General features: G+C 37.7%; 1 protein-coding gene across 13 annotated transcripts in view; it reads left to right on the top strand.

Annotated features, from left to right (window-relative positions):
- neb (nebulin) overlaps window positions 1-25,657 on the top strand; it is a 51,708-nt gene extending 26,051 nt beyond the window's left edge. For 2 of the 13 annotated variants that reach the window (XM_056754402.1, XM_056754400.1), the window contains 62 exons: window positions 86-193; window positions 282-593; window positions 710-814; window positions 902-1,006; window positions 1,099-1,203; window positions 1,299-1,406; window positions 1,640-1,750; window positions 1,892-2,089; window positions 2,173-2,277; window positions 2,363-2,467; window positions 2,556-2,660; window positions 2,756-2,863; window positions 2,967-3,080; window positions 3,163-3,360; window positions 3,472-3,576; window positions 3,661-3,765; window positions 3,853-3,960; window positions 4,048-4,155; window positions 4,238-4,345; window positions 4,466-4,570; window positions 4,657-4,761; window positions 4,907-5,005; window positions 5,114-5,218; window positions 5,315-5,419; window positions 5,835-5,939; window positions 6,038-6,142; window positions 6,233-6,337; window positions 6,425-6,529; window positions 6,636-6,740; window positions 6,844-6,948; window positions 8,392-8,496; window positions 9,479-9,580; window positions 9,794-9,901; window positions 9,983-10,087; window positions 10,169-10,273; window positions 10,365-10,469; window positions 10,564-10,668; window positions 10,749-10,859; window positions 10,954-11,064; window positions 11,154-11,255; window positions 11,667-11,771; window positions 13,253-13,366; window positions 13,446-13,550; window positions 14,811-14,915; window positions 15,700-15,804; window positions 16,356-16,466; window positions 17,025-17,135; window positions 17,977-18,090; window positions 18,185-18,289; window positions 18,448-18,552; window positions 18,858-18,962; window positions 19,478-19,570; window positions 19,971-20,063; window positions 20,435-20,527; window positions 21,415-21,507; window positions 21,995-22,087; window positions 22,474-22,581; window positions 23,351-23,537; window positions 23,630-23,722; window positions 23,838-23,978; window positions 24,587-24,690; window positions 24,820-25,657. In XM_056754402.1, the coding sequence (XP_056610380.1) occupies window positions 86-193; window positions 282-593; window positions 710-814; window positions 902-1,006; window positions 1,099-1,203; window positions 1,299-1,406; window positions 1,640-1,750; window positions 1,892-2,089; window positions 2,173-2,277; window positions 2,363-2,467; window positions 2,556-2,660; window positions 2,756-2,863; window positions 2,967-3,080; window positions 3,163-3,360; window positions 3,472-3,576; window positions 3,661-3,765; window positions 3,853-3,960; window positions 4,048-4,155; window positions 4,238-4,345; window positions 4,466-4,570; window positions 4,657-4,761; window positions 4,907-5,005; window positions 5,114-5,218; window positions 5,315-5,419; window positions 5,835-5,939; window positions 6,038-6,142; window positions 6,233-6,337; window positions 6,425-6,529; window positions 6,636-6,740; window positions 6,844-6,948; window positions 8,392-8,496; window positions 9,479-9,580; window positions 9,794-9,901; window positions 9,983-10,087; window positions 10,169-10,273; window positions 10,365-10,469; window positions 10,564-10,668; window positions 10,749-10,859; window positions 10,954-11,064; window positions 11,154-11,255; window positions 11,667-11,771; window positions 13,253-13,366; window positions 13,446-13,550; window positions 14,811-14,915; window positions 15,700-15,804; window positions 16,356-16,466; window positions 17,025-17,135; window positions 17,977-18,090; window positions 18,185-18,289; window positions 18,448-18,552; window positions 18,858-18,962; window positions 19,478-19,570; window positions 19,971-20,063; window positions 20,435-20,527; window positions 21,415-21,507; window positions 21,995-22,087; window positions 22,474-22,581; window positions 23,351-23,537; window positions 23,630-23,722; window positions 23,838-23,978; window positions 24,587-24,690; window positions 24,820-24,993 (7,086 nt within the window). In that variant the 3' untranslated portion in view covers window positions 24,994-25,657. Of the gene's footprint in view, window positions 1-85; window positions 194-281; window positions 594-709; window positions 815-901; window positions 1,007-1,098; window positions 1,204-1,298; window positions 1,407-1,639; window positions 1,751-1,891; window positions 2,090-2,172; window positions 2,278-2,362; window positions 2,468-2,555; window positions 2,661-2,755; window positions 2,864-2,966; window positions 3,081-3,162; window positions 3,361-3,471; window positions 3,577-3,660; window positions 3,766-3,852; window positions 3,961-4,047; window positions 4,156-4,237; window positions 4,346-4,465; window positions 4,571-4,656; window positions 4,762-4,906; window positions 5,006-5,113; window positions 5,219-5,314; window positions 5,420-5,834; window positions 5,940-6,037; window positions 6,143-6,232; window positions 6,338-6,424; window positions 6,530-6,635; window positions 6,741-6,843; window positions 6,949-7,336; window positions 7,439-8,391; window positions 8,497-9,478; window positions 9,581-9,793; window positions 9,902-9,982; window positions 10,088-10,168; window positions 10,274-10,364; window positions 10,470-10,563; window positions 10,669-10,748; window positions 10,860-10,953; window positions 11,065-11,153; window positions 11,256-11,666; window positions 11,772-13,252; window positions 13,367-13,445; window positions 13,551-14,810; window positions 14,916-15,699; window positions 15,805-16,355; window positions 16,467-17,024; window positions 17,136-17,976; window positions 18,091-18,184; window positions 18,290-18,447; window positions 18,553-18,857; window positions 18,963-19,477; window positions 19,571-19,970; window positions 20,064-20,434; window positions 20,528-21,414; window positions 21,508-21,994; window positions 22,088-22,473; window positions 22,582-23,350; window positions 23,538-23,629; window positions 23,723-23,837; window positions 23,979-24,586; window positions 24,691-24,819 lie in introns of all 13 variants that reach the window. The other 11 variants (XM_056754401.1, XM_056754404.1, XM_056754406.1 and 8 more) reach the window with 11 other exon arrangements.
- The last annotated feature ends 148 nt before the right edge of the window (window positions 25,658-25,805 follow it).

The following is a 25,805-nucleotide window of genomic DNA, read 5'->3' as shown; positions in this document are numbered from 1 at the left end:
ATAAAATTATTGCCATGAAATAGCTAAAATAATCACTTTAAAATGAGTATTAGTACCAATCATCTATTCAAAACATCTTTTATAGAAACTGTACACTAATGACTGGAACAAGACCAAAGCCAAGTCATACTTCATGCCTGGAGATGCTGTTCCCATAAAACAATGCATCAGCACCACTAAAGTGCAGAGTATGGTAAGTTCATTAAAGTAATAAACTTACTAAGATACCCCTCACATATTAATCGTTTGATTTAAAATAAATTCATATTTTTTTAATGCAGCACAAGTACAACGAAAGCTACCGTAAGCAGGTTGGTCATCATATCGGAGCCCGCTGCGTCCAGGATGATCCACTGCTCATGCTCGCCTTGAACTCAGCTAAGATTGCTAGTGATGCTCTCTACAAGAAGGACTTCAATCAATCCAAAACAAAGTTCCGACTACCAGTGGACATGATTGCATTTGAACATGCAAAGAAATGCCAGGTCCAAGTCAATGATGACAAATACAGAACCCGTCTGCACCAGTGGACTTGTATGCCTGATCAAAATGATGTCATACAGGCCCGCAAAGCATATGACCTGGCCAGCGACGTAAGTAAAACACTTTAAAGAGGTTTGTAGTTCGTAAACCATAAGTGCTGAACTCATAGTACAAAGATACATAAGTACATTCTATATATAATGTGATCTCACTCCTCTCCCTTCAGTACATCTACAAATCAGACTTGGAATGGATTCGCGGCTGTGGATGGGTGGCTGCTGATTCTGTCGATCATGTCAAAGTCCGAAAAGCCCAGCAGATTCTGAACAATGTAAATTTGACTTGAATATTTTTTCATCCAATTTCTCAGCTGCCATCTCCAATATTTTTCAACAATGCCTGTTGTCCTCTCCCACAGAGACTTTACAAAAAGGATGCCATGGACAACTTCGCCAAATTCACCAACGTTGTGGATCTCCCCGAGATTGTCCTAGCAAAGGTTAACGCTTTCAACCTTAGTGATGTAAGTGCATCTCAGAATTGACCAGTTATAACTTTTTTTTGCAAAAACATTGAAGTGGTTTAAAATGGATTTGTTCTTATTTTGTTGCATAGCTGAAGTACAAGGAATCCTTTAACCTGGAGAAGGGCCACTATATTGGATCTGAAGATACACCACAGTTGGCTCACAGTAGAGATGTTGCAAAGATTATCAGCGAGGTAATGTAAAACATCAAATTTATAACTCTTTTTGCAACTGAAAATAGCTTGATTCTGCTTAAAAATCTGCTATAATTGTTGTTATCTTTTTTTAGAAATTGTACAAAGTTGCCTGGGATGAAAGCAAAGCTACTGGCTACCAGCTGAACCATGAATACCTGCAAGTACAAGCAGCCAAGAGGAACAGAGACATAGTCAGTAATGTAAGTACCTTTCTATCTCTATACTAAATTTTTACACATCACCACATGACTGGATTCACTAGAAATTGGAAACTGGTCTCTTGACAGTACAGTACCATTAGTAGGTTAAACAGGCATCTTAATAAACCTAAATGTTAAGAGCATCTTTCCATGTGAGTTACCTCTTGGTAACAATATTAAGGAATAACACTATTTTGGCTTGGCTCCTGTCATTTTATGATTGGAATTTGCAGGTCAAGTACACTGATGCTCATGAGAAAGCAAAAGGTCACTACATGGCTTCAACTTTGGTAGACTTCCCTGAGGTGGTCCGCTCTGGTGAAATGGAGAAGATGAAGAACTTGGTGAGCTGATATTTTGATTCCTTAGTCTGAAGTCTAAGAATATTTTACACTGATCTTACCTTTTTGTTGACATTAACTAAACTTTCTTATTAAGTATTTACTCTGTAAATGGAAACTCAGTCTTTTTAATATGTTCAACAGAGAGACTATCACAAAGCCTACAATGAGACCAAAACTAAGCTCCACATTCCAGCTGATATGATTAGCCATGTGGTAGCTAAGAAATGCCAGGATATACTGAGTGACGTGCAATACCGTACATATCTGCACCAATGGACATGCCACCCTGAGCAGAATGATGCCACCCGTGCCCGCAGAGCTAATGAGATCTTGAGCGATGTATGTTACCTCTCACAATAATTTAAAGGTTTCCTGTTTTCAGACTTGTTTGATGACTGCATTTGAATGATTTCCCCTTGAAGGTGTATTACAAAGAGGACCTGAACTGGATGAAAGGCACTGGCTGTTATGTCTGGGACACTCCAGAGATCTTGCGTGCCAAGAAGTCATATGACCTACAGAGTGAAGTGAGTAGCATTTTTTAACCGATCTTTGTCATTTACAATGAGACTGTAAAGTCATGTTTCTGCATGTTTGTGTGATTCTATGCAGATTAAATACAAAGCAGAAGGCAAGAAGGAATGGAACAACTACTCCATCGTGACAGACACCCCTGTGTATGTGACTGCTATCCTGGGCCACACCTGGGCCAGTGAGGTTTGTGCACACTTTATTTTTTTAATCAAGCCCTTGAGTATGCTAGAAAGCATACTTGTAGTTTTAAACTCAATGCTTTTTTCCACAGTTGATCTACAGAGAGGCGTATCACAAGGAGAAGCACATTTACACCACTATTCTTGACACCTATGACTACGCTAGATGCTACAACCTAAAGCAGATCTACAGCACTGTAAGACAGCTTTTCTCTATCTTAAACTGTCCCATTTTAGTTTAAAATCTATACTGTTATCAGAGTGTCATTAAATATTCTTTGTCCACTTTTAGAAAGCATATTCTGCCGCTTGGGACAAGATCAAGGCCAAGAGCTACCATATCCCTCATGACTCCCATGCCTTAGCCCATGCCAAACAGCAGAAGGTTATCCTGAGCAACGTAAGTCTAGATCTTCATGACTTCTTACTTCAGTGCTAACTAATACCTCTATAGAGACTGTTTTATTATACTTAACATATTAAACCTTCTATGATTTACGTAGGTTAAATACAAGGAAGATTATGAGAAGTTTAAGACCCTGTACAGTCTGCCCAAGTGTCTTGAGGATGACCCAGGCACTGCAAGATGCATCAAAGCTGGAAAACTTGTTCTTGATGTGAGTAAACAAATCACCGGTCAAATCAAAGATCATTAATCAAAACCTTTGTGTAATACTTTGGTATGTCTTTTATCTTCAGCGCCTATACAAAGGCAACTATGAGAAGACCAAGGCAAAGATCCACATACCTCCAGACATGCTTGACATAGTATCTGCCCGCAGCACTCAAAAGATGATCAGCGGAGTTGATTATCGTAAATACCTGCATCAGTGGATCTGCCTGCCTGACATGCAGATGTACGTGCTGGCACGCAAAGTCAACGAGCAACTGAGCGACGTGAGTAATCCCTAATGCAGAGAGACAAAAATCTTAAAATGATTCACACCGTGCTTCAATATTCATGTGCAGATCTATAGGTTCAAGTAAGATGTTTGTTTTTCATCTCAGATCTTTTACAAAGATGACCTCAACTGGTTGAAGGGTATTGGCTGCTACACTTGGGACACTCCTGAGATTCTTCGTTGTAAACAAGCTATGAACCTGCAGAGCGATGTAATAATAGTCTCATTTAATTTTCTTGCAGTTAGTCTTCTATATGATTACATGTTGTCCTCTAATCCTTTGTAATGTTCTCAGAATCTGTACAGAGCTAAGGGAGTCGATCATTTTAAGAATTACACTGTGGTCATGGACACTCCTGTCTACGAGACATGCAAGCAGAGTGCTCTGAACTTGAGCGATGTAAGTTGTTGTTACATCTTAAAATGGCATTCACCAACCATTACGACCGAAGCAGAACCTTCTAACATTTAGATTTTCTGACTGCAGCTCAACTATCGCAATGACTATGTTACAAACGTCATGGGCAAAAACACTGCACCTGCTGTGACTGTCGATACTGAAAGAGCTCGCCAAGCCAACTACATCCAGAGCGACGTATGATTCTCTCGTACCAATTCTTAAGACTTCTCTAGTCTTTCTATTAAGAAACGTGCCATACCTATTCATTTTTTATTCTTTCAGAACATCTATAAAGAGGCCAATAAGAACTTTATGCCTACTGGCTACTCTCTGCCATATGACACTCCACTCAACAAGCAGGCCAAAGCCAATAGCGTTGTCACCAGCAATGTAAGTAAACACCTTTGTTTTCAAGCCTCTGTCCAAAAACAAAACTTGTTTGTCTTTTCATTTAATGCTATAATATTTGCAGGTGAAGTACAGGGAAGCATTTGATCTGATGAAGGCCAAGGCCTACACCTTAGATCCTGAAGGCGTTAACTTTGTCAATATCAGGAAGACAAACAAGGTCACCAATCAGGTATGTTTAGAAAAGATATTCATGTTTTTAAAGATAGCTTTTAAATTAGCAAATAGACCACATTATTAAAGCAAAAAAATCCTGGAAATGAGTGGTAATGTTCAATTGCATTTCTCTTAGCGACTATATCGTGAGCTATATGAAAAGGAAAAGGACAAGATCCACTCTGAGTATGACACTCCTGAGATCAAACAGGTTAAGGCCACTCAGCAGGCCATCAGTGATGTAAGTAAAACATTCCGAGCATATCGTATATGATCCTACAAATTATTGGTTTTAGATCAAGTCAAAAATGTCGATCTCCTCCACAGATCTGCTATAAGGAGAAGTATTACAATAACAGAGGAAATCTTATATCCATGCCTATCACCCCTGAACTGATGCACTGCTTCCATGTCAATGAGCTCAACAGCGATGTAAGTATTTAACACTCATGCATCTACAATTATAATGCATCTAATATATATATTAAATCATACATTGACTTTGGCTGTATGGACTCTATTAACACCTACAATACAGTGATAACTTTGAGTTACACGTGTTTTGTATTTTCTGTAGCTGAAATACAAGGAGGATCTGCACTGGCTGAGAGGCATTGGCTGCTTCATGGTAGATTCCCCAGAGATGGTCAGAATCCGTGAAATCACCAAGTTTAAGGTAATTGTTACGTTTTTCAATGGCAGTTTTATGAACGCCACATTTTATTCTTCGTAGTTCATTCTGACAATTATGCTAATTTTCTAATTATGATTATCTCTTTGCTAGAAATCCTATGATGTTGATGCCAAGAAGAACTTTGCCAATTTTAGCAAAGTCCTGGACACACCAGAGTACAAGCGAGTGACGGAGCTCAAGACCCACATCAGTGATGTAAGCAGCTTTTAAAAATCTGCATCTGAACTACACTCAGTGTATTTTGAAAGTCTGTCCTGATGTCAAATTCTCTGTGTCTGTTTTTATCTGCAGTTGGTGTACCGGGCTGAAGGCCTTAAGGCGAAGACGAAATGTTCAACCACTGTTGATGGTGTAGAGATTACGAGAGCCAAGTGGGCCCAGTCTTTGACCAACAAGGTAAAATACTGTTGGCTTTATTACTATACAAATTAGAAAGACAACAATCACTCTGATTATAATGTGTTAATTTAAAAGCTCTTATTCAGGGTTTAAAATGAACAATCATAAATTGTAAGTAAATTGTAATTTGTAATTAAGAATCACAACATCAAATATCTTTACAAGATAACATCAGTTGGACTCACATATCTTCAACAAATCTCAGTGGACATTTATCATCAGCGGGTTTTTGGAAGATACAGCAAAATAATTGAAATTGTTTTGGGTCAAAATATATTCTTTAAAAAGAACAATGAATGCAGTTTCACTGCCAGAAGGGACTAGTTCTAAAATTCCCAATTCAGTATTTAATTCTTAACCTTCATATTCATTTTTAGCAACCTCTACATATGATATTTTTGTCTCTACACAGTACCAGTACGTTGATCTTGCATCTAAGGAGAGAGCCTTCTTTACCCCAGAATCACACACTCCTCTCTTGGATCATGCCCGGTCCATGAAAGTGGTGTACAGTGAGGTAATTTGTGCTTTGCACAATACTGAATTTCTTTTCAGCACTGTTTAACTTGTTACCATACCTTTAAGCCTGTAATTCATCCTTTCCATCATCTTTAGAAAAAGTACAAGGAACAGTATGAGAAGCTGAAGCACAGGTACACTTCTATCCATGACACACCAATCCTGATTCGTTCCAAGAAAGCCTACCTCAATGCCAGTGACGTAAGTTAAACAGAAGATTCATTCTTTATCTGAAATGGTCCCTTTTCATTAACAGCAACAGACATTAACATTCTGCATCATTTTCTGCAGCTGCGCTATAAGGAGACATTTGAGCTGGCCAAGGGACACTACCATGCAGACAAAGATGCCCTTGATATTCTTTGTGCCAAGAGAGTCAGAGATGATATCAGTGAGGTCAGTTAATTTAACAATTCAGTTTTATACTTTTTGGTAAAATTTTAATGCACGGCACCCTTCCTAGTGTCTTGACATATTTTACAGGTCAAATACAGAGAGAAGTATATCAATTCCTTGGGCACCTGGAAGTCCATCCCAGACCGCCCTGAATTCTTTCACAGCAGGATGGTGAGGGACTGCATCAGTGATGTAAGTATAACCCTCCATACTGCCTTTATTTGTTAATCTTTTATGGACTGTCTTAATCGTCCAGAAGCAAATGTTTGAGTTACCCATTTTTTCTTACCTGTTTTAGGTCAAATACAAAGAAGATCTTGACTGGATCAAGGGCATCGGCTGCTATGTGTGGGATACACCTGAGATGTTGCGGGCTGAACATAACAAGACCCTGTACAGCGAAGTAAAGAAAAGACACCACAATTTATCTATTTTTTTGCAACAGATGTGACAATGAATCCTCTCATAGCAATCCTCATATATGTCCTATTTGTCTTTTTCGACAGAGACTTTACAAAGCGTCATTTGAAAAGAACAGAAGCAACTTTAAGTACACCTGTGACACCCCATTCTTTGTGGCTGCCAAGAACGCTTCACTTCTGATCAATAATGTAAGTTAGTGCAAGCATATCCTTATGAGAGCATTAACGATAAATAAATTATACAGTCAATTATGAATATGTTAAACAGATGTCATAACCTATAGTTCTTCCTTTGCATCTAAACTGAGTACAGCTTTAAAGGTAAACTATTATAACGAGCCTATTTTGATCTCAATCTGATTTCTTATTTTTACTTAATACATTTGTATTCATTATTTTTTTGTTTAATTATGTTTTTGATTATATAATATAATGTAACTCCTGGAAAGAAATGGATCACTTCATTAACTTCACCTTAAATTTATCTGTCATTTTGACATTCTGTCACCTTTGTGTGAGTGTTTATCCATACTGGTATCGAGGCGGTTGTTTTTAACTCTTTTGAAACCCTGAGCAGAGGTCCTACCGAGCCAGCTATGAGAAGTCTAAGGACAAGTATACCGTAGTTGTAGATGACCCTAGAAACCTCTTGGCCAAGGAGGCCAACAAATTGAGTCAGGTAAAGCCAACAGCTCCAGCCTTCTCGTAAGGGTCTTTCGCCTGCCGAAGGGACCCGAGCATGAAGTCGTCGCCGATCCACTGGATGCCTCTGTCGCATGGCTACAACGTCACTTTATCGCATCTCTTTCTGTCCCCTGATTTAGGTTTTGAATTTTTGAGTTTGGACAACCTATGTAATCTGTGTACTCCAGATTTTCAGGGTGCGGTAAATATGATGAGGTCAAGAGTAAAGGGGAAGTCAGACTTTTGTTAGGTTGTGGTTTGGATTGATATAGACATCACACTTAGGAAAGTTAATATCACAATGTTCTTCTGGAGATCATATGTCCAGGATCACTGTTATGCTTTTTTAAAACAACAACAACAATTATTTAAAATACACAAAATAATTACAGACACAATAACAATATCTTCATAACAAAAAGAAAAGCCTCATTGACATAACGTCATTTTAAAACCTTCTACATCTCAGTCAAGCACAGACAGAATTATCGAATAAGTATTTAGTGGAAACGTTAAAGAAAATAGGAATTTATTTTTTAGAACAATATTGTGGTTCTTACCCGTTAGTCTTGTCATTATTGGCGGAAGTTACTCGCACAAACATCCGTGTGAAAGAACAACTTTTTCTCTGGTACTGTTGGGTCAGTCATTTCAGTTTAAAAAATATATATAAACGCAAATTTACGTTTATACGTTTAATACATTACCACAAATTACAGAATTTTTACTATGCTTTAATTTCGATCGTTTATTTTTGGTAAAGATTAAGATTAGGTTAAGCACAAAAATTGTATTTACTGAAAAATAAAGTTACCTGTTATCTGGAGTACGCAGCTTGGCACTGCGTCCAATACTCTTCCTGGACCTCGGGAGCGCATTCCGTTCCTCGACAGCTTTTGTCTTATTTGTTGCATGACCTGGTTGTGTTTGTGTTTCTTCAATGGACAGCAAAAATATAAATTCAAGGCTAAGGAGTTACTCAAGAGTGGCTGCAATGAGCTGCTCCGCCCTGATATCCTCAATGCCATGTACAACTCTAGCATGTGGAGTAAGGTAACCATCTGCCCAATGGCGGTGCTTTTATACTCCTAAAAATTTAATACCATCACTTCATCATCCTTATAACCCTAGTTTTACCATTAAGCCCACTGGTCTTAACCATCACTAGCCATTAACTATCAACTATATCCCACCTTACCCTGCTTTTTGAACACATTGACTGATCTTTCCCTGATTTAACTATTGTAACCATTGGTTAAGTTGTGTTTGTAGTAAAACCATAGTGGTTATTAAGTATTTACTTATTTACTATGATCTGATCACAATAACCTTATTTTACCATAGTATTTATCGTAACACGATGTGGCCTACACATAATCAGTCTATCAAAAACATAGTTTTTGCTTTTGCTATAATAAAACCAATGTTATCTATGATTATGATTGATTATAAAAAAGTATTTGAAGCTATGATAAAAGCTATAGGGAATTAATTGATCCTAAACATGATCCCTTTAATGTTTAACATGGAATTGTGTTTTATAAACAGCAGCATAAAAAGCAAGAAGTGCCATGTTTAAAAGTTAGCAGAAAAAAGATGATCTTAAAGGCGAAACCATTATGGTAGCCGGAACAAGTTGTCCGAGTCTGTCTGTGTGCTGTTGCCTGAAGCTTATTTTTCCTTCATCTTTTGGTTTTCTGCATATTGCATGTTTGTTGCATGTATGTATGGTTATATACTTTTGTGTTCTTGTAAGTATTACACAATATTTGCATGCTCTCTACTGAATAAATTTATGGCAAAAAACTGTTTAATTTAAGTCTTTGATTTGTAATGGTAAAACATGCTTTAATATTCCCTAAAATGCATGCATGTTACCAATAATTATACCACCTAAATTTGTGAGATTATATTGCTCAGTGATTCTTAATGTCAATTCATCAAATATTGCTAGAATCATCTGTCATCTATTTGAAGATCTACTTCAGGTAAATGAGTATTTGCTTACTGTGTCTAATTTCGATTACTTCATCAGTGGAAGTACAGAGAGCAATATGAACGTGCCAAGTCGAAGTTCACCTCAGTGCTGGAGACCCCAGATTACAAAGTTGCCAAGCGTAGCAAGCAGATCAGCGATGTGAGTATCACCCCTATCTGCCTTCCATCACTATTTCTTCTCAGGCCCTAATAGCATAAAGTATGTATGAAATTGCCCATAGTACTGAAGTCCAATACAGATACAAGAGAAAGAAATAGATCAAACTTTTGAATAACCATAGTCAAGAAAATAAATATTCATAACAATTTAATTGAATGCATTACATTTTGGTACGTATGTTCTTTTATGAAGATCATTTATAAGATGGAGCACAACAAGACCAAAGCAAGAGGTTACACACTTGGACATGACACTCCCCTGAGCCAGCACATGAAGAAGGTCAAAGAGATCACCAGCAATGTAGGTTTCCAATTCTTTCCATTTACATAAAGGATAATTTCCAGTTTTGCGCTCAATTTTTAATCTCATGTTTTTTCACAGCTGAAATACAAGGAGGTGTATGAAAAAAACAAGGCCCATATCAACATTGCTCCTGATGCTCATGAGATCCGTGCCGCCAAAGAGGCCTACAAGAACATCAGTAATGTAAGTCTCCATCAGTTTCCTACAAAACAATGGTGAAGTTGATTCATAGGACGACCTTTGATTATTTCTGCTCCTTTGTAGCTTGACTACAAGAAGAAGTATGAGGCCACCAAGAACAAGTGGATCTGGACTGTGGACCGACCTGATTTCGTCCATGCTGCTAGGAACAGCCTCCAGCAGAGTGATGTTCGTACTTCTACAATTTCAAACACAGAAATTTGAGAGACATTTACTGTTGGGTTACGCACATGATAACATGATTTTTTTTTATTCCCAGGTTGAGTACAAGTACGATAAAGAAATGATGAAGGGTTGTGTAATGTCTGTCACAGATGATAAATTGTCAATTCTGGCTAAGAAGAATGCCGAGCTCGGTAGTGATGTGAGTGCCTAGAAATAGAAAATAGAAAACTGAGCATATCAGTCCGCATACACTATATCACTAGTTCATTTAACTTATAAAACGTGTTTTTCAGGTGAAATACAAGGAGAAGTATGAGAAGGCCAAGGGCCAGTGCCTGGCGGTTTCTGACACCCCTCAAATTCTTCACGCCAAGTCCGTGGGCAAACTTGTTTCTGAGGTTGGTTTTTTAGATTCCGTCATGATTTTAGATATAATCAACTGCTGCAGATTATTCACATTGTGAAACTTCTTCTCCAGACAAGATACAAGGAAGCCAGCAAGAAAGATCACCAGTCTGGTGGCTTCACCACTCTTGCTGAGACCCGTGATACTGCCCACAGCAAAGAGATGGGTAAAATCACAAGTGGCGTAAGTCAAGATGCTCCCTTTTCACACCATCATTTTAAGAATCAGAAAGATTTCTATTACACAACTTCTCACCAATCATGTGACCTTTCCACAGAAACTTTACAAGGCAAAGTTTGAAAAAGAGAAAGGCAAGTCAAATTACAACAACATGGCCACCCCCCCTGATGTTCAGCATGCCATGGACGTAGCCAAGAAACAGAGCAACGTAAGAACCTGACATGCACCGCATTTGCTTTAAGATAAATCTTAACGTGAGAATTTTATCATTTAAATTCCACGTCTTTCTTTGTGTAGGTGGCCTATAAACAGGAGGCTAAAGCCAAGCTGACGTACACATCGGTTGCTGACCGCCCAGACATCAGGAAAGCTACTCAAGCGAATAAGCTTATTAGTGAGGTGAGTTTAGAGAATCCACTTGAATAGCGGGTTAAAACAAAACATGGTTGCAAGTTAAAGTGAAAATTCAGTCATCATCTACTCACCCTATTGTCACTTCAAACCTGTGTGTTTTTTTTTCTTCCGCAGAACACAAAAAAGAGATTTTGCAGAATGTTGTTAACTGGCAGCCACTCACTTGCATTTGTTTTGTGTCCATACAATAGAAGTGAATGGGTGCCAGTGCTGTTGGGTTACCAACTTTCTTCAAAATATCTACCTTTGTGTTTTGCGGAAGAGTCATACAGGTTTGAAATAACAAGACAGTCAGTTAATGATGACAGAATTTTTATTTTTGGGTGAACTATCACTTTAAGGTTGAAACAAGTGTTAATCGTCAACGTAAATGAACATCCATGTTGTCGTTGTTAGGTGGGTTACCGTGACAAGGCTCGGCAAGAGGCCAGTCGTGGTGGAACACTCATCGGCCGACCTGACATTGCTCTTGCCACTGAGGTGTCCAAACTGACCAGCCAGGTAATACCTTGTGCAACCTCTAAAAACTCTTTTTAGGGATCCTGTTCATTGACTTATTGCAGACTCCTTTTCATTTTCATATTCAAATCTTAACAGTAAAAGGAACACAGGGTTAGTTTGAGTTCATTTTAACAATCCAGTGAGACTCTTTTCACCACCGTCATGGCAGATGCATGTCCTTATTTAGCACTTGATAGTAGCTGTATATTAAAATGCCTCAGCAGCGCTTCATCAGCATTAACAACATCATTGTGATGTGATCCCTGGGTGTCTCTGCCAACCCTGCTTTCTGCTCCCAATTCATTTCTCCATGGCTTGTCTCTGTAATCCATTCATTCATTAATTTCCCCTGTTCTGTCCCATCCTTATTGATGTTACCCTGCCATCTCACTGCGCTTTTTAGGTGGAGGACAAGCCATCCCTACATGGTGCTGCCTCCTATGACACTCCCCAGATGCGCCATCTTAAGAAAATCGGTGCCCTGAGTAGTGATGTAAGAAGGGTCCCTGGCCCTGGGGGCTATTGGTTGCACTTCTCTGTCTGTTTTATGTCTCTTTGTGTTTTCTTTGACTGAACTTGCTTAATCCAGTGGCATTCAATTTAAGGTCTTTTTTGAGGTACCATAGGTCCTGCAATGATTTCAAAGTGCCTTTTTGCCACCCGTTTGACATTCCAACGCATGTTTTTAGTCTTGTATTTGTAATTTTTTTTGTATTTGTCAAGAATGCTTTTGCCATGCTGCCAAGCATAGGCTTATAGCAACGCACAGGGATATTTGCAACCAGTTGATTTTTTGCCTGGCATGAAAAACATATTTTTTGACATACAGTATTTATCTCAATTGCTTTGATATGAACTCTTTACTTCAAGATCAGAATGGTTGTCACATTTTATGTAGCATTCCTTTCACTTGCAATGGTACTGAGGAGTGTGCAGATTCAATACACAACAATATTACCCATCAATCACACTGTATAATCAATGCAGAATAATTTATGCTGCTGCTCATTTATCCCAGTGAAGATAAAAGTGATATTGATATGAATTTGGTCTCCACACTCCACATGTGACTGCTTGATGTCCCACGACTGTTTCTTTCACAGATCTAAAGCTTGTTCAGAATGTCTGGGAAAAGCTTTTATTCCAATTAATGCAATGAACAGTATATGTTTATGTGTTGCTTTAAGTGCTCTGATCTTTGTTTCGGTCTTCCCATTTGGGGCTAGTACAATGTGAACGTGACCATATAGAGAAACAAATTGTCAATTGTGTCATAATGTATTATACCCAACTGAAGTGACAAGACAGTTTTCAGTCGAGGTCCTTTTCTTTTACACTTCTGTCTCTTTCCACCGATATATGCATGAATTAAATCAATCTGTCATTCCTTCTATATGCGTTTGTGAGCATCATGTCTCCTACAACCTTGAGAACATGCTGCAAACAGCAACTAACATCATGTCATTGACCTCTCTCAAAAGGTGAAGTACAAGGAGAAGTTTGCCCAGGAGATGAAAGGAAAGAGACCACAGTATGACCTGAAGAACAGCAAGATTTATCAGACTCTGAAGGATGCCAATGAGCTTGCAAGCGAGGTGCTTAAATCATTTTTAAGAAACAATATTTTTGCTAGACAGTGTTTATATGTTATGGTGTGTTTATTCCTTCATGCAGGTGAAATACAAGGGAGACCTGAAGAAGATTCACAAACCTGTTACGGACATGGCCGAGTCCCTGTCCATGCAGCACAACCTGAGCACAAGCAAGCTGTCCAGTGATGTAAGAGTTCTGCAGCCGGCTTCATTTCCATCTTATCAGCACAGCTTTACCTCACACACCATAACAATCAATCATGTTGTTTTCATGTAATATGACAAGATCCATCCATCATCCTTACAGCAAACATTCATTTAATTGATTTACTCATCATTCCAGGCTATCATTTGGTAGTGACCCTCATCTTCCTACATCTTACTACTACTAGCTTCAGATTATAACAAGCTCCAAGTTCATTCTCATGCTCCGGGCACTCTAACATCTCATCTCTGAGTGCTTTTTTCCTTTTTTTCTATGTCTTTAACACCTATAAGGCTTTTTAACCTATTTTCCCTGGATGCTTTTCCCTAATTTTTTGTGTTGTGCATGTGCACAACAACAGGAAAGTTCATCAAGATACATTTTCAATGTTGGCCTGACAAAGCCGTATCTTAAAGTTTATAACAGCTTTTGGAGATTTTTCAGGTCTCTTGCAATTTTAACACCTGAGCTAGTCCATATAAATGTTAAATTTGATTCCTTGTGAGGATTAAATACATACTGCTTTAAAGAGATACACAAGGTTTGTATGTGGTTTTAGACACAGAGTAGAGCAGTAAGTTATAGTTGAAGTGAGGGATATTTCACCCTCCAAATATTTTTCTCATTCCAAACCTGTATGACTTTCTGCAGAGCTCAAAAGATGATATTGTGAAGAATGTTGGTAACCAAACAACATTAGGCCCCATTGAAATCAATTTATATGGACATAAACCACTGAAATATCTTCTTTTGTGTTTCAGAATAGAAAGTCTTATACAGGTTTTGAATGACATGAGGAATGATAAATGATGACAGAAAATAGGCATAAATCATTATTGGAAGGTCAGACATGTCAGTGCATTCAGTTTATTGGGTTTAGGATAAAAAACTACCAAAAAATTATCATGTTGGCTTTGTCAGGTCCCAACACATTGTGGGACTTAGTAGTCCTACATGTTAGATATCTTGGCAAACAGTTGATTTTAGTTAAAAAGTATTCTATTTTGTATGTATGTATGCAAATACATTTTAAGATAAAAAAGATATATATTTCAAGATATTTTGTGGTCCATTTCATTATTTAAATGCCATCAGTTGCATCTTCTTTTTTGTTCTCTACCCACTTTTTCACTTTTGGTTGTTTTTTGGATATTTTTCATCATTTTAACGTGGGAGAGATGTCACGAGATGCATTGGATTTGCATATTGTATTGAGCTGCATTATTGGGCGTTCCTCTTTAGTACCAGTACAAGAAGAAGTTTGAGGAAAGTAGGGGTCACTACCATATGATATCCGACACACCTGAGCAGCTTCACCACAAAGAGGCCTCAGAGCTGCAGAGTCACGTAAGTCCACATTCACTTCTGAAATGTTCCTCAGCCCATCCAGCTCACACCCCTGCTTACCTTTTAGCGAGAAGAATGTGAAAACTTAACATGTCAGACCTGTTTAATCCACTTAAAGCTTTCATGGGAAAGATTTAAAAACCGTATTCATTGTTTGCATTTTTATTAGTTAGGGTTACTGTGTCTCGAAAAGACTTCACACAGACTGTTTAACAATGTATGTTATTTATCTTTGCAGTGTTTAACAGTTATAAAGGCCCTTTGCGAGTCACTTTTTCATTAAAATAGACATATTTTCTGAGACTTAAGAACAGATAAAGAAACTAATCATAAAGAAATTGAGACTGCAATGAACTTGTTCCACAGACAAGGCTTAAGTCTAGACCCAGACCTAAATGAATATTTGAGCTGTCTTAATTAAAAATAGCTTGCCCTGAATTATCATTAAATATGTCAGTGCCATTGTTTTGTCTCAAGATGCACACTAGTAATGTTTTATTTTAGGGCATTTAAAAACAAAATTGACTTTATATCCTAATTTAACTAGGCATAGTCCTGGCTTAAGCTAAGCCTTATCTGTGAAACCGGCCCTTATGTACAATTATTTCTTATGTTGTAACATGTACATGTCTCTACCAAACAATGTGTGACCAAAGCTGTGGTCTGTTTCAGTATTCTAAGTATTAAATAAGCATTCGTGAGTCAACTACTTTATAAAGTGTATCAGTTCAGTGTTGAAGGCATGTTTTTGTTTATCTTCGCTTCTGTTTTTTTGGAACTATAGGTGAAGTATAAGGAGAAATACGAGAGGGAAAGAGGCAAAGCCATGCTGGACTTTGAGACCCCTACTTATGTGACTGCCAAGGAGGCTCAACATTTACAGAGTCAGGTAAATACTGCTGCCATGTTGAATCTCGGTCTATTTAACCACATCGATGCCAAACAAATGGTCATGTGTATGCTTTTGCTTCTTTGTAACCCACACTGTAAAAAGTGTAATTGCTACCTATTTGAAACCTTTCAACCTAGTTTATTTTTGGTTAGTACCACATAAAGTTTTTAAAATACGTATCAAAACATTTTTTACAGTGCTGTGTGAATGCATTGCTAAATGACATTAATATTGTCTATTCAATCTGGATACATATAATAAACACTGGTAAGTATTAAGGAAGGCACAATTATATCCTGGGCCTGGATTTATGGTATGCATTTATGTTTGTCTTGTGTTTTTTCACTCTGTTGTTATGATTGCTTTCATAGTCTCACTGTAAAACACCTTCATATGGGTGTAAACTTTGAGATGTCCAAAACATTGTCATCTATGAATGTTATGCTCTCCGACTGAGGAAACAGTGATACCCTGGTAACTTGCTGACGCTAGACTGATATTCCTAAAGCTTCATGTATCTTTCACTTTCCTGTATTCATGGCGAATAGAAAGAGTATAAGAGGGACTTTGAGGAGTCAATGAAAGGCAAGAACCTCTCTGGGTTGGAGGTCACCCCTGCCATGATACATGTCAGACACGCCACGAAAATTGCTAGCGAGGTAACATGCGGTCTTTATACTCTCCTCCACCCATTCCGGTAATAATACTAAGACCACGAACATAATCCTTACATGAGTGTCTTTGACGTTTACGGTCACAGTAGGTTATGGTTAGTATGCATGCCATCATCCTGCTGTAATACAATCTCAACATCTGTGTGTGATGGTGTGTTGTTCATCGGCTTTGTCAAATCTACTGTATTATGGTCAAATATCCTTCAAACCCACTGTACTTAAACTTACCTAAGCATGCATGTGAATTAACATTTTATATTTAACATAACCTGTTGGTTTGGCTTTTAGATCATGTAAATGCTGATGTAGAATGAACATAAATCTTTGTTTAGTGTGCGGGTGTCATTTCTTCGGAATATTGTTTGTTTAGCCGGGTTGCTTCTCAAATTCACCAATGATTTTGCTTAGGACACAAAACTGAAGTGGTTGATGCTTAAAGCATCACAGAGCAAATCCTGGTGACTTTGAACCATACCGCATTTGCCTGTATGTGTAGTGTATGTGTATGTGTATGCAGTATTTCTGTTCTTCTCCGCCTTGTAGAAAGAATACAGGAAGGATCTTGAGGAAGGGGTTAAGGGTAAAGGGCTCACAGTGCTGGAGGAAACTCCTGAGTTACTGAGAGCAAAGCATGCTACTCAGATCCTGAGCGAGGTAGGGTGGCACAATCTGACCTGAAGTTTCACCCTGTAATCCTCACAACTCCACCTCCTCCTCAATGCATTAACCAGTTCAAGTCTATTGGCCTCCTGCTAATGACATCACTAATCCTTCTCATGGACGTTCCCAGTGTTGCGCCATTTTCCAATTTGGTGCAGCAAGTCCTTTCATCTTGCTGACACTCCCACTAAATGCCATTTTGTCCTTCAATTCTAAATTGACTCCCAGCTGTCATAATATAGTTTTTTCTCCACAATTTGATGGTTATATGCTCTAATTTTTCTTCCTTAACAGTTCACTAATTATTTTTTGTGTTATTATTGTGTTTGTAGCCTACAAAGAATAACATCTCAACGTTATTCAATTCAGATGCATTATTTACTTGCCCACAACTTGTTCCAAAGCTGTATACATTTCTTTGTTCTGATGAACACAGAGAAAGATATTTGCAAGAATGCTTGTAACCCAACAGTTCTTGGCCACCATTGACTACCATTGTAGGACATACTACCTAAAACAAATCTCTATTCTGTCAAACACAAAATAAGATCTTTTGAAGAATGTAGTAAAGAAAACAGTAAAGAATTTTTCCTACTATGGTAGTCAATGGTGGCCAAGAACTCTTTGCTTCCAGGCATTCTTGCAAATATCTTTCTCTGTGTTCACCAGAACAAAGACATTTATACAGATTTGAAAATCTTGAGAGTGAGTAAATGATCATTTGGGGTGAACTGTTCCTTTAAAGTCTTTAGTGCTTATCTGTTTTATGTCTGGTTTGGACGCTGTGTAAATTTGTAGCCACGAGTGTATGTTCATGTTTGCCCGATTTTTGCAGAGAGAGTACAAGAAATCAATGGAGCAAGAGATCAGGGGAAAAGGAATGTTGGCTTTGGCTACTGACACCCCAGACTTCTTAAGGGCAAGAAATGCCACTGATATCCTCAGTCAGGTATAGAGATTACCTCACAGACCATTTCACATGTGATTCCCTCAACTACCAGCATTTCAAAATCCACCAGTTGCTAAAGTTCATATGTTTTTAGACCAAGTACAAGCAGAATGCGGAGCATGACAGATCCACATACACCACAGTGCTTGACACCCCTGACATCCTTCACGCTCAGCAGATCAGGAACATGGTCAGCCAGGTATGAGGCATGCTCAACTTGTTCTCATCAATCTGCCTATAAAAAACATGACTTTACACTTTTCGATTGGGCATTATTCTTTAAGAAATGACATGACTTAAAACTGTTCTGTTTTTTTATTATTTTGAGTAATCCATCTTTTTGCATTTCACTTACAGAAAAAGTACAAAGAGGAGGCTGAGAAGTCTATGTCTCATTATGTGCATGTTGCGGACACTCCTGAGATGCAGAGAGTGCGAGAGAACCAGAAGAACTTCAGTACCGTAAGTGTTTCTCCAAAGGTTCTGAATTGGTCAAAATTATGTTTTATGTTTTTTTTTTGTGGTTGACACACTTTTTACTGCGTTTGGTCTTTGTCTTTCATGTACGTCAGGTTTGTCTTGCAAGAAAAAATTAAAATAGAAAGAAGAGATCAAAAATAGCAAGATTCTATGATACAAAATACTTTGCTGTATGGATCTCAATAGTTCAGTTCTCTTGAATGAATTCAAATATTTTTGGTTGCGTTATTTTCTCTTGTTGCGTTTTTACATAATTTTTAACTGCACTTGTGCTTTCTTCTTTTTAGCTTCAGTACCAGCTTGACCATAAACACAGTAAGGGCAAGGTTTCAGCGGTTAAGGACACCCCTGAAATGCTTCGTGTTAAAGAAAATACAAAGAATTTCAGCTCGGTACCTACTGCTTAATGACTACATTTACCCTACATTCTAACCAAAAACTTTTTTGCCTCTTTTCATTCTTATTTTTTGCTTTACCCCCCATTTTTCTTTTTTTTTACGCTGCAACCCCACAATTTAATAATCCTTGACACGCACTCCTTTATTTTAGTCTAAAAACGGATTTCCTAAACAGATCTTAATCCTTAAAACAGATCTTAGAGTAGCTATTAATTTTAAACTAGCAAAGTAGAAACTAACTGTAACCAAGTTCACCATTCTTTCTAAAAAAAATAGCTCTAACCAATGCAATATATTATAATATTTACATCTGACAGGTGTCAATGCTTTATATCCATCCTGTACCATATATCCATGTGTTTTCTAAAATGTTACGTCTGTTTGATGTTTTGTGTTGTGTTGTTTTCAAATGTTTTGTCTGTTCATGTTGCGAGAGTGTACCATGAAACGTCCCACCCAACAGATGAAAAAACATGTTCATTTATCCTTATGCTTGTACAATCCCAAAGATCCACTACAAGGAAGATTTGGGTCAAGGAACTGCAATTTCAGGAACCCCTGAGATGGAGAGAGTCAAACGCAATCAGGAGGCTATTAGCACGGTACACTGCGGTGTGACCCATCCTGTGTCCCAAAATTCCCAAATAATGCCTCCTTTTAATATGAACTCTGATTAAAAAAAAATATTCAATTTAATTCATTTAATTTTATACAAATAAATTTCATTCATTTTAATTCACTCCATCTAATATCAGGTTAAACTGTTAACTCTTCTAAAATAAAACAAAATGTACGTTATTTAACTCACAATATCATGATCCATACATTTATTCATCAACACTGGTCCCAGGACTACTGTAGCTTTCATATCCATTCATTCATCTTTTTACATCTCTTCTCTTTTTTGTGTTTGTGTTGCAATTTTCTTTTTTGTCCAAGTTGTTGTGCTTACCTCTTACTTTTCATTATTTTCTACTTATTTATGTATGATTTATGTGTTAGATTAAATACAGGAATTCACTAAGTCAAGGCATATCTATAGCCGACCTTCCTGAGGTGAAGCGTGTACGGGATACTCAGAAGAACATCAGCTCGGTAGTGTGTTTTCTGACTCTAAAGAAGACTGCCTAACCAGTTCATCCTTCATTGATCTTAAAATTCTCATTTTGCCCCTTTCTCAATTCCTTTATCTAAAAAACTTCTCCTGATAAATCACACATTCTGTCCACTTTTTTTTATAGATATAGTATTTTTCATTAATATCTCACACAACAAATAACCAAATTATTTTATCATATTTTTTCTTGTTAGATGAAATGTCTTGTTTTGATTTTTTGTGGGTGCTTTAATTTTTTAAACCGGATTTTTTTTAAACTAATATTTTAAGATATTTTCCATTTTTATATGATTCAATTTTACTTTGATTTTTATAACTTTTTTGCACCATTGCCTCTACATGTTTAAAGATCCAATACAAGGGAGATTTGGGAGGAGGAACAGCTATACCAGAGACCCCTGAGATGGAGAGAGTTAAACGCAATCAGCAAAATATTAGCACGGTACACTGCGGTGTGATCTTCTATCCCAAACATAAACATGTCCCTCTCCTCCTTTCATCATCCTTTTAGCCCCCTTGTAGCATTTATTAATACTAGACATCCCGTAAGACATAACCACAACAAATTCATCAACAGTAGATGTAAAATTCATGTAGCTCATTCGACGAAATCCTTGTGTTGACTTTTTAGGCAATATTACCTGAGCAGGAGTGCTGTTGTACTAAATATCAGAATGGCCCCAAGTAATGAGCACCATTCTGTTATTACCACAACAGCACGATTGCAAGTGTGAAATTGCGTTTATACAACAGTTCTACAAACTAAGGCTAATGTTGAGTAACTTAATACTAGACATCATTTTGTCAAAATAATTTATTTCACAATATATTTTTTCTTCTAAAGCAAAATGGTTTCAAATGTGTGCGGCAAAGCATTGCACAGAATGTATGTGAGTGAAGCTAGAGTCTTTTTTCCTGATGTTATCACTCCGCTCCGGCTCCACTTCAGGTTTTCCATGTCGCATTCCGTGTGAAAGAAATAATTACTCTGAATTTAAAGAAAATCCTGATTCGGGCAAAATCACACTCAATTTCACTTGGCCAACTGTTGTATAATTCTTATTAAAAATCAATTCTTTGATTTTTCATTTCATATTCAGGGACCAAAGCATAAATGTTATTAAATGTGTATTAAATGTATTTATTTATTTATTTACAATTTGCTGATGATTTTTGTTTTATTCTTTTATAATTCTTTTATTTATTTATAATATAGTTTTTGTTTTTTGTATTTTTTTTAGTTTTGTATCTGTGTGCGTACTTCGTTCTGTGGCTGTTTTGGTTCATGTATTGTGTGTGTTTTATCTGTCGGCATGAACTCTTGGGTAGATAAAATACAAGAATTCGCTGGGTCAAGGCACAGCCATTTCGGACCTCCCCGAGGTGAAGCGGGTCAAAGAGAATCAGAAGCACATCAGCTCGGTAGTGGACTCTCCGCAGGATTTACAAGAGAGTGCCTCCATTCCCCATTAACTCTGCTTCATCATCTTTTCCCCTTCATTCAGTCTCTTACTATGCCATCCTTGAGGCAAATCAAAGGACACTTATAAAGCTAAAACCTTATTGCATAGATTTTCATCTAATGTGATTTACCACACCATATCCCACTTCTATATAAGTTATGTTCCCTCTCTGCTGTGAATTTAAACGTGTGGAATTATTCAACACTACAAACTCTTAATCCAATACAAGTAACAAGACCTTTTACATTCTTTTTTCTGAAAATACCTAACGCCAGACGAGCTATTGTATCCCAAATTTATTTTCCTTCAGGTTTGTCTTTCCAAACCTCTGGGATATAAGCTCTTGTCACGGTGTGCTGTGTGACTTGTGTTGTGTTCTTCAAAATGTATGTCATAGTGCTATGTGTCTGACTGGCCTCTGGGGGCGCTGTTCTTTTCCACCACAGGTTTTGTACAAGGACTCGTCTGCAAAGGGAACACCTGTGGTTTTCACTCCAGAGATGGAGAGGGTGAAACGGAACCAAATGCATATTAGCTCGGTACTGGCAGCCGCAGGGCTCACGTCCTTGAGTGTGTGTGCGCCACGTGTAACCATAACCTCTCTAACTGACATCCTCATTTCACTTAGGTTCTTAATAATATTAACTGATGAATTTAGTCCATTTCATAAAGCTGTAAATGGTCATCACTCCTGACGCCCCAAACGGGAGACACTTAATCCTGCCTTCTGAGGAACCATCTAATTCATCTGTCTGAAATCCCAATAACACCCAACCCTGTGTTGATTCATGTCGTGTTCATGTCCTGTCTAACGTCCTGACCTTCTACCCCTGTCTTCCGCAGGAATATGACACATGAGCATAATCCAACATATATATCCGTATGGTTTATCATGTATGTGTGTGATATGCTTTCTTTTGTTTAGGTGCTGTATTCTGACAGCTTCCGTAAGCAGGTTCAAGGCAAAGCTGCCTTTGTGCTTGACACCCCTGAGATGAGACGTGTGAAAGAGACCCAGCGCATCATTTCTGGAGTAAGTTGATACATAATAGTAGCCAAAAGTGATATCCGGTAGTTGCATTTGAGTACAATATTTCCTTTAAATGCCCCCTCAGATTTTATTAAACCATCAAAATATTATGTGTATAGTACAACATGAACAAAACACTCAACTTTATGGTATTTATTACACAAAATGATTTGGAAAAAGTGCAAAATAAAGCATATAAGGGAATTTGAGAAAGTTCGATTTAATGGAATTTCATCTATTGTTAATATTTGTTGATCCTCTTGTGTATTTAATTTATTTATTTATTCATATGTAAATAAATAGTAATGTTGTTGTCATTTTCAGAGCTGTGTTTATAAACTTGCTCATGTGTTGTGTTTGCCAAGCTGAGCTACACTTAATACTCCAAACCCTCAATGCAAAATGAATACAAAGTTTTAATTTTTTATTTGAATAGAATTTGAACTATTAACCAGTGTTGAACATCACTTTTGGCCTGAACTGTACCTTTTGCTAATGTGATATTATGGTCAACCCTGTAACGATTTTTAAATGTTTTGGTTTTGAATGTAACATTCATTTAAATGGCTAAGAGAAGCCAAACCTAGTCCAAACCGAATAAAATACAACTTGACTATCTCAACTGTGGTAAAAAGGTGATATAAATATAATGCAAGAAATTGTTATGGGTTGGTGTATAGGTTTTACTGATGTCCCATGCTCTATATTGTTCAGTGACATAGTTTGCTTTGTGGACCCCGCCTCATGTTTTACTGTCTGCTGTGCCTGACAGGTCAAATACCACGAAGACTTTGAGAAGAGTAAAGGAAGCTTTACTCCCACCATCTCTGATCCCATAACTGAGCGTGTGAAGAAAAACACCCAGGACTTCAGTGACATCAGCTACCGCGGTATCCAGAGACGTGTTGTGGAGATGGAGAGAAGACGTGCAGAGGAGCATGATCAGGAGACCACCACTGGTGAGCTGATACATATTGGTACCTGTACACAGACGGGGCCGTTTATACAGGGCGTGTTCTTGCATTTATGACATACTGGTTTCTTACCTCAGACCTGCGTGTGTGGCGCACAAACCCCGGCTCCGTCTTTGACTATGACCCTGCTGAGGACAATATCCAGTCCAGGAGTCTTCACATGATGTCAGGTAAATGATTCGTATGAGGTCACTGTATTAGTACTAGTTAGCTGTGGATATACATTTATCTTCATTGTGGAATGAAGGTGGTGCTCATGTAATGTTGATATCTTTTCTGGTTCAGTTCAAGCCCAGCGTCGCAGTAAGGAGCACTCTCGCTCCACCAGTGCAATGAGTGGGGTGGGCGATGAGAAGTCAGAGGTGTCTGAGAATGTAGACCACCACACGTCCCTGTACAGCAATGGCTTTGGAGTTTCCTCTTTCGGTATGAATTGAAATTGCTTGAGTGTTTTAGGTTTTATTGGATTGTGATAATCTGGTGTCAGATTATTTTAGGGTGGCGAAATATCTCAACTATTTTAACAATATAACGTTTTCCAGGGAAGTACAATTTCTGTCAAGCTATAAACAAGTCAAATCTGAAATATAGTTTATATTACCCAATTGCCTTTCTACAAAAAAAACACTAATATAGGGCAACATAATTTGTTGCACATGTAACATATTTAATTCTGTAGTTTAGATTGAGGCTTGGATGTTTAAAGTCACTCTGAAACCCAAAATGACATTTCAATTTTTTGGAATATTGCAGTGTTTATTATAAATGATTTATCTGTGAAGGTCATAATTTGTATTCATCGCAACGTTGGTTTCATGCCAACTTTAATATTAAATTATTAAGGTAGCACGATGCATTATTTTTATCATTAATACACTGTCTACATTACATTATTTTTAATAATTAATATTTGTCACTAGAAAATGTAAAATTGCTTTACTGGAAAATTATTCCCTAAAAATGATTTTAAGACGGCAAAATGAAAACATTGAGAGAATGAATTAAATAAATATTTGAAATATTTTCTCACAAAGGCTTCCAGCAAGCAAAGACTATTGAGGTTCAACAGAGGTCCTCCTCTGTGGCAACCCAGCAGACCACTGTTTCATCTGTACCCTCACATCCCTCAACCACTGGAGTAAGTCCTGAGAGATGCTTTTTAGAATAGTAACTGTTCTTTCTAAAAGTTTTTTTATGGTAAATTTCAATCCTTAAATGGTTAATAGATATTAATGATGGTTTCAATTCTTCACTGTACTCTAAATAGAAAACTGTCCGTGCCATGTACGACTATGCCGCTGTTGACAGTGATGAGGTGTCCTTCAAAGATGGTGATGTCATCGTTAACGTGCAGTCCATCGATGAGGGTTGGATGTATGGCACCGTGCAGCGTACCGGAAAGACCGGCATGCTGCCTGCCAACTATGTTGAAGCCATTTAAATCCAACATATACCATCTCAAACTCCCCGTGCAGTTGAGCGAGTTTGATATCCACCGGGCTTAAGACACTCACACAGGCTTGTTTTATGTATAGTAAATGTTAGTCAATGGAGTTACGCTTCCGTTATGTTTGTCCTTGTTACTGTATGACATTTCGTTTGTGCCCATGTCACGAAATCTATTGTGGTTGTGGCATGTGAAACTAACAAAACTAAACGTACCTATTTAAGTCACAGACAATTGTTTTTATCTTTTTTGTTCTGGAATAACAGTTAAATAACTGGAGCCCATTATTTTTGTATATTACAAATGACACTACATTCAAGATCCTTGAAAAGTTGCAGAATTGAAACTTTTGTACAAGAGATGGGCTCACGATTCACTTCGTCTGAATAAGTTAAACGATTCAGTATTTTATGACTGAAGAGACAGATGCACAGAGTTTGCCACATGAAAAAAGACATTAAACTTGCAAATGTTGAAGAGACACCAGCAAATCTTCCCAAGTGAAACGATATGAATTGAAAACCAAGCCTCCTCCCTCCCTTACTGAAGACTGGCCGCCATTTGCATGTGTGTTTTGTTTCTTTGATTCTGTAGGTGTGGGGTTAGAGGAAGATGTTTACCTTGAATCAGTAGCTAATAAAGCACACCACACTTCTGCAATGAATCTGTCTCATGTCATTGATCTAAATGCTGAACAGCTCAGTGAACAAAACACACCATACCATATAGAAAAGCGATTATATCAACATGCACACGTTGTTTAAAAAATCAGGTGCTAAACTGTTGATAGTAAAGTCTTCACATTT

Source organism: Triplophysa dalaica, chromosome 8 (assembly GCF_015846415.1).
Source record: "Triplophysa dalaica isolate WHDGS20190420 chromosome 8, ASM1584641v1, whole genome shotgun sequence".
NCBI classification, from domain to species: Eukaryota; Metazoa; Chordata; class Actinopteri; order Cypriniformes; family Nemacheilidae; genus Triplophysa; species Triplophysa dalaica.
The sequence above is the reverse complement of the archived record's forward strand: the minus strand, read 5'-3'. Positions and strand labels throughout refer to the sequence as shown.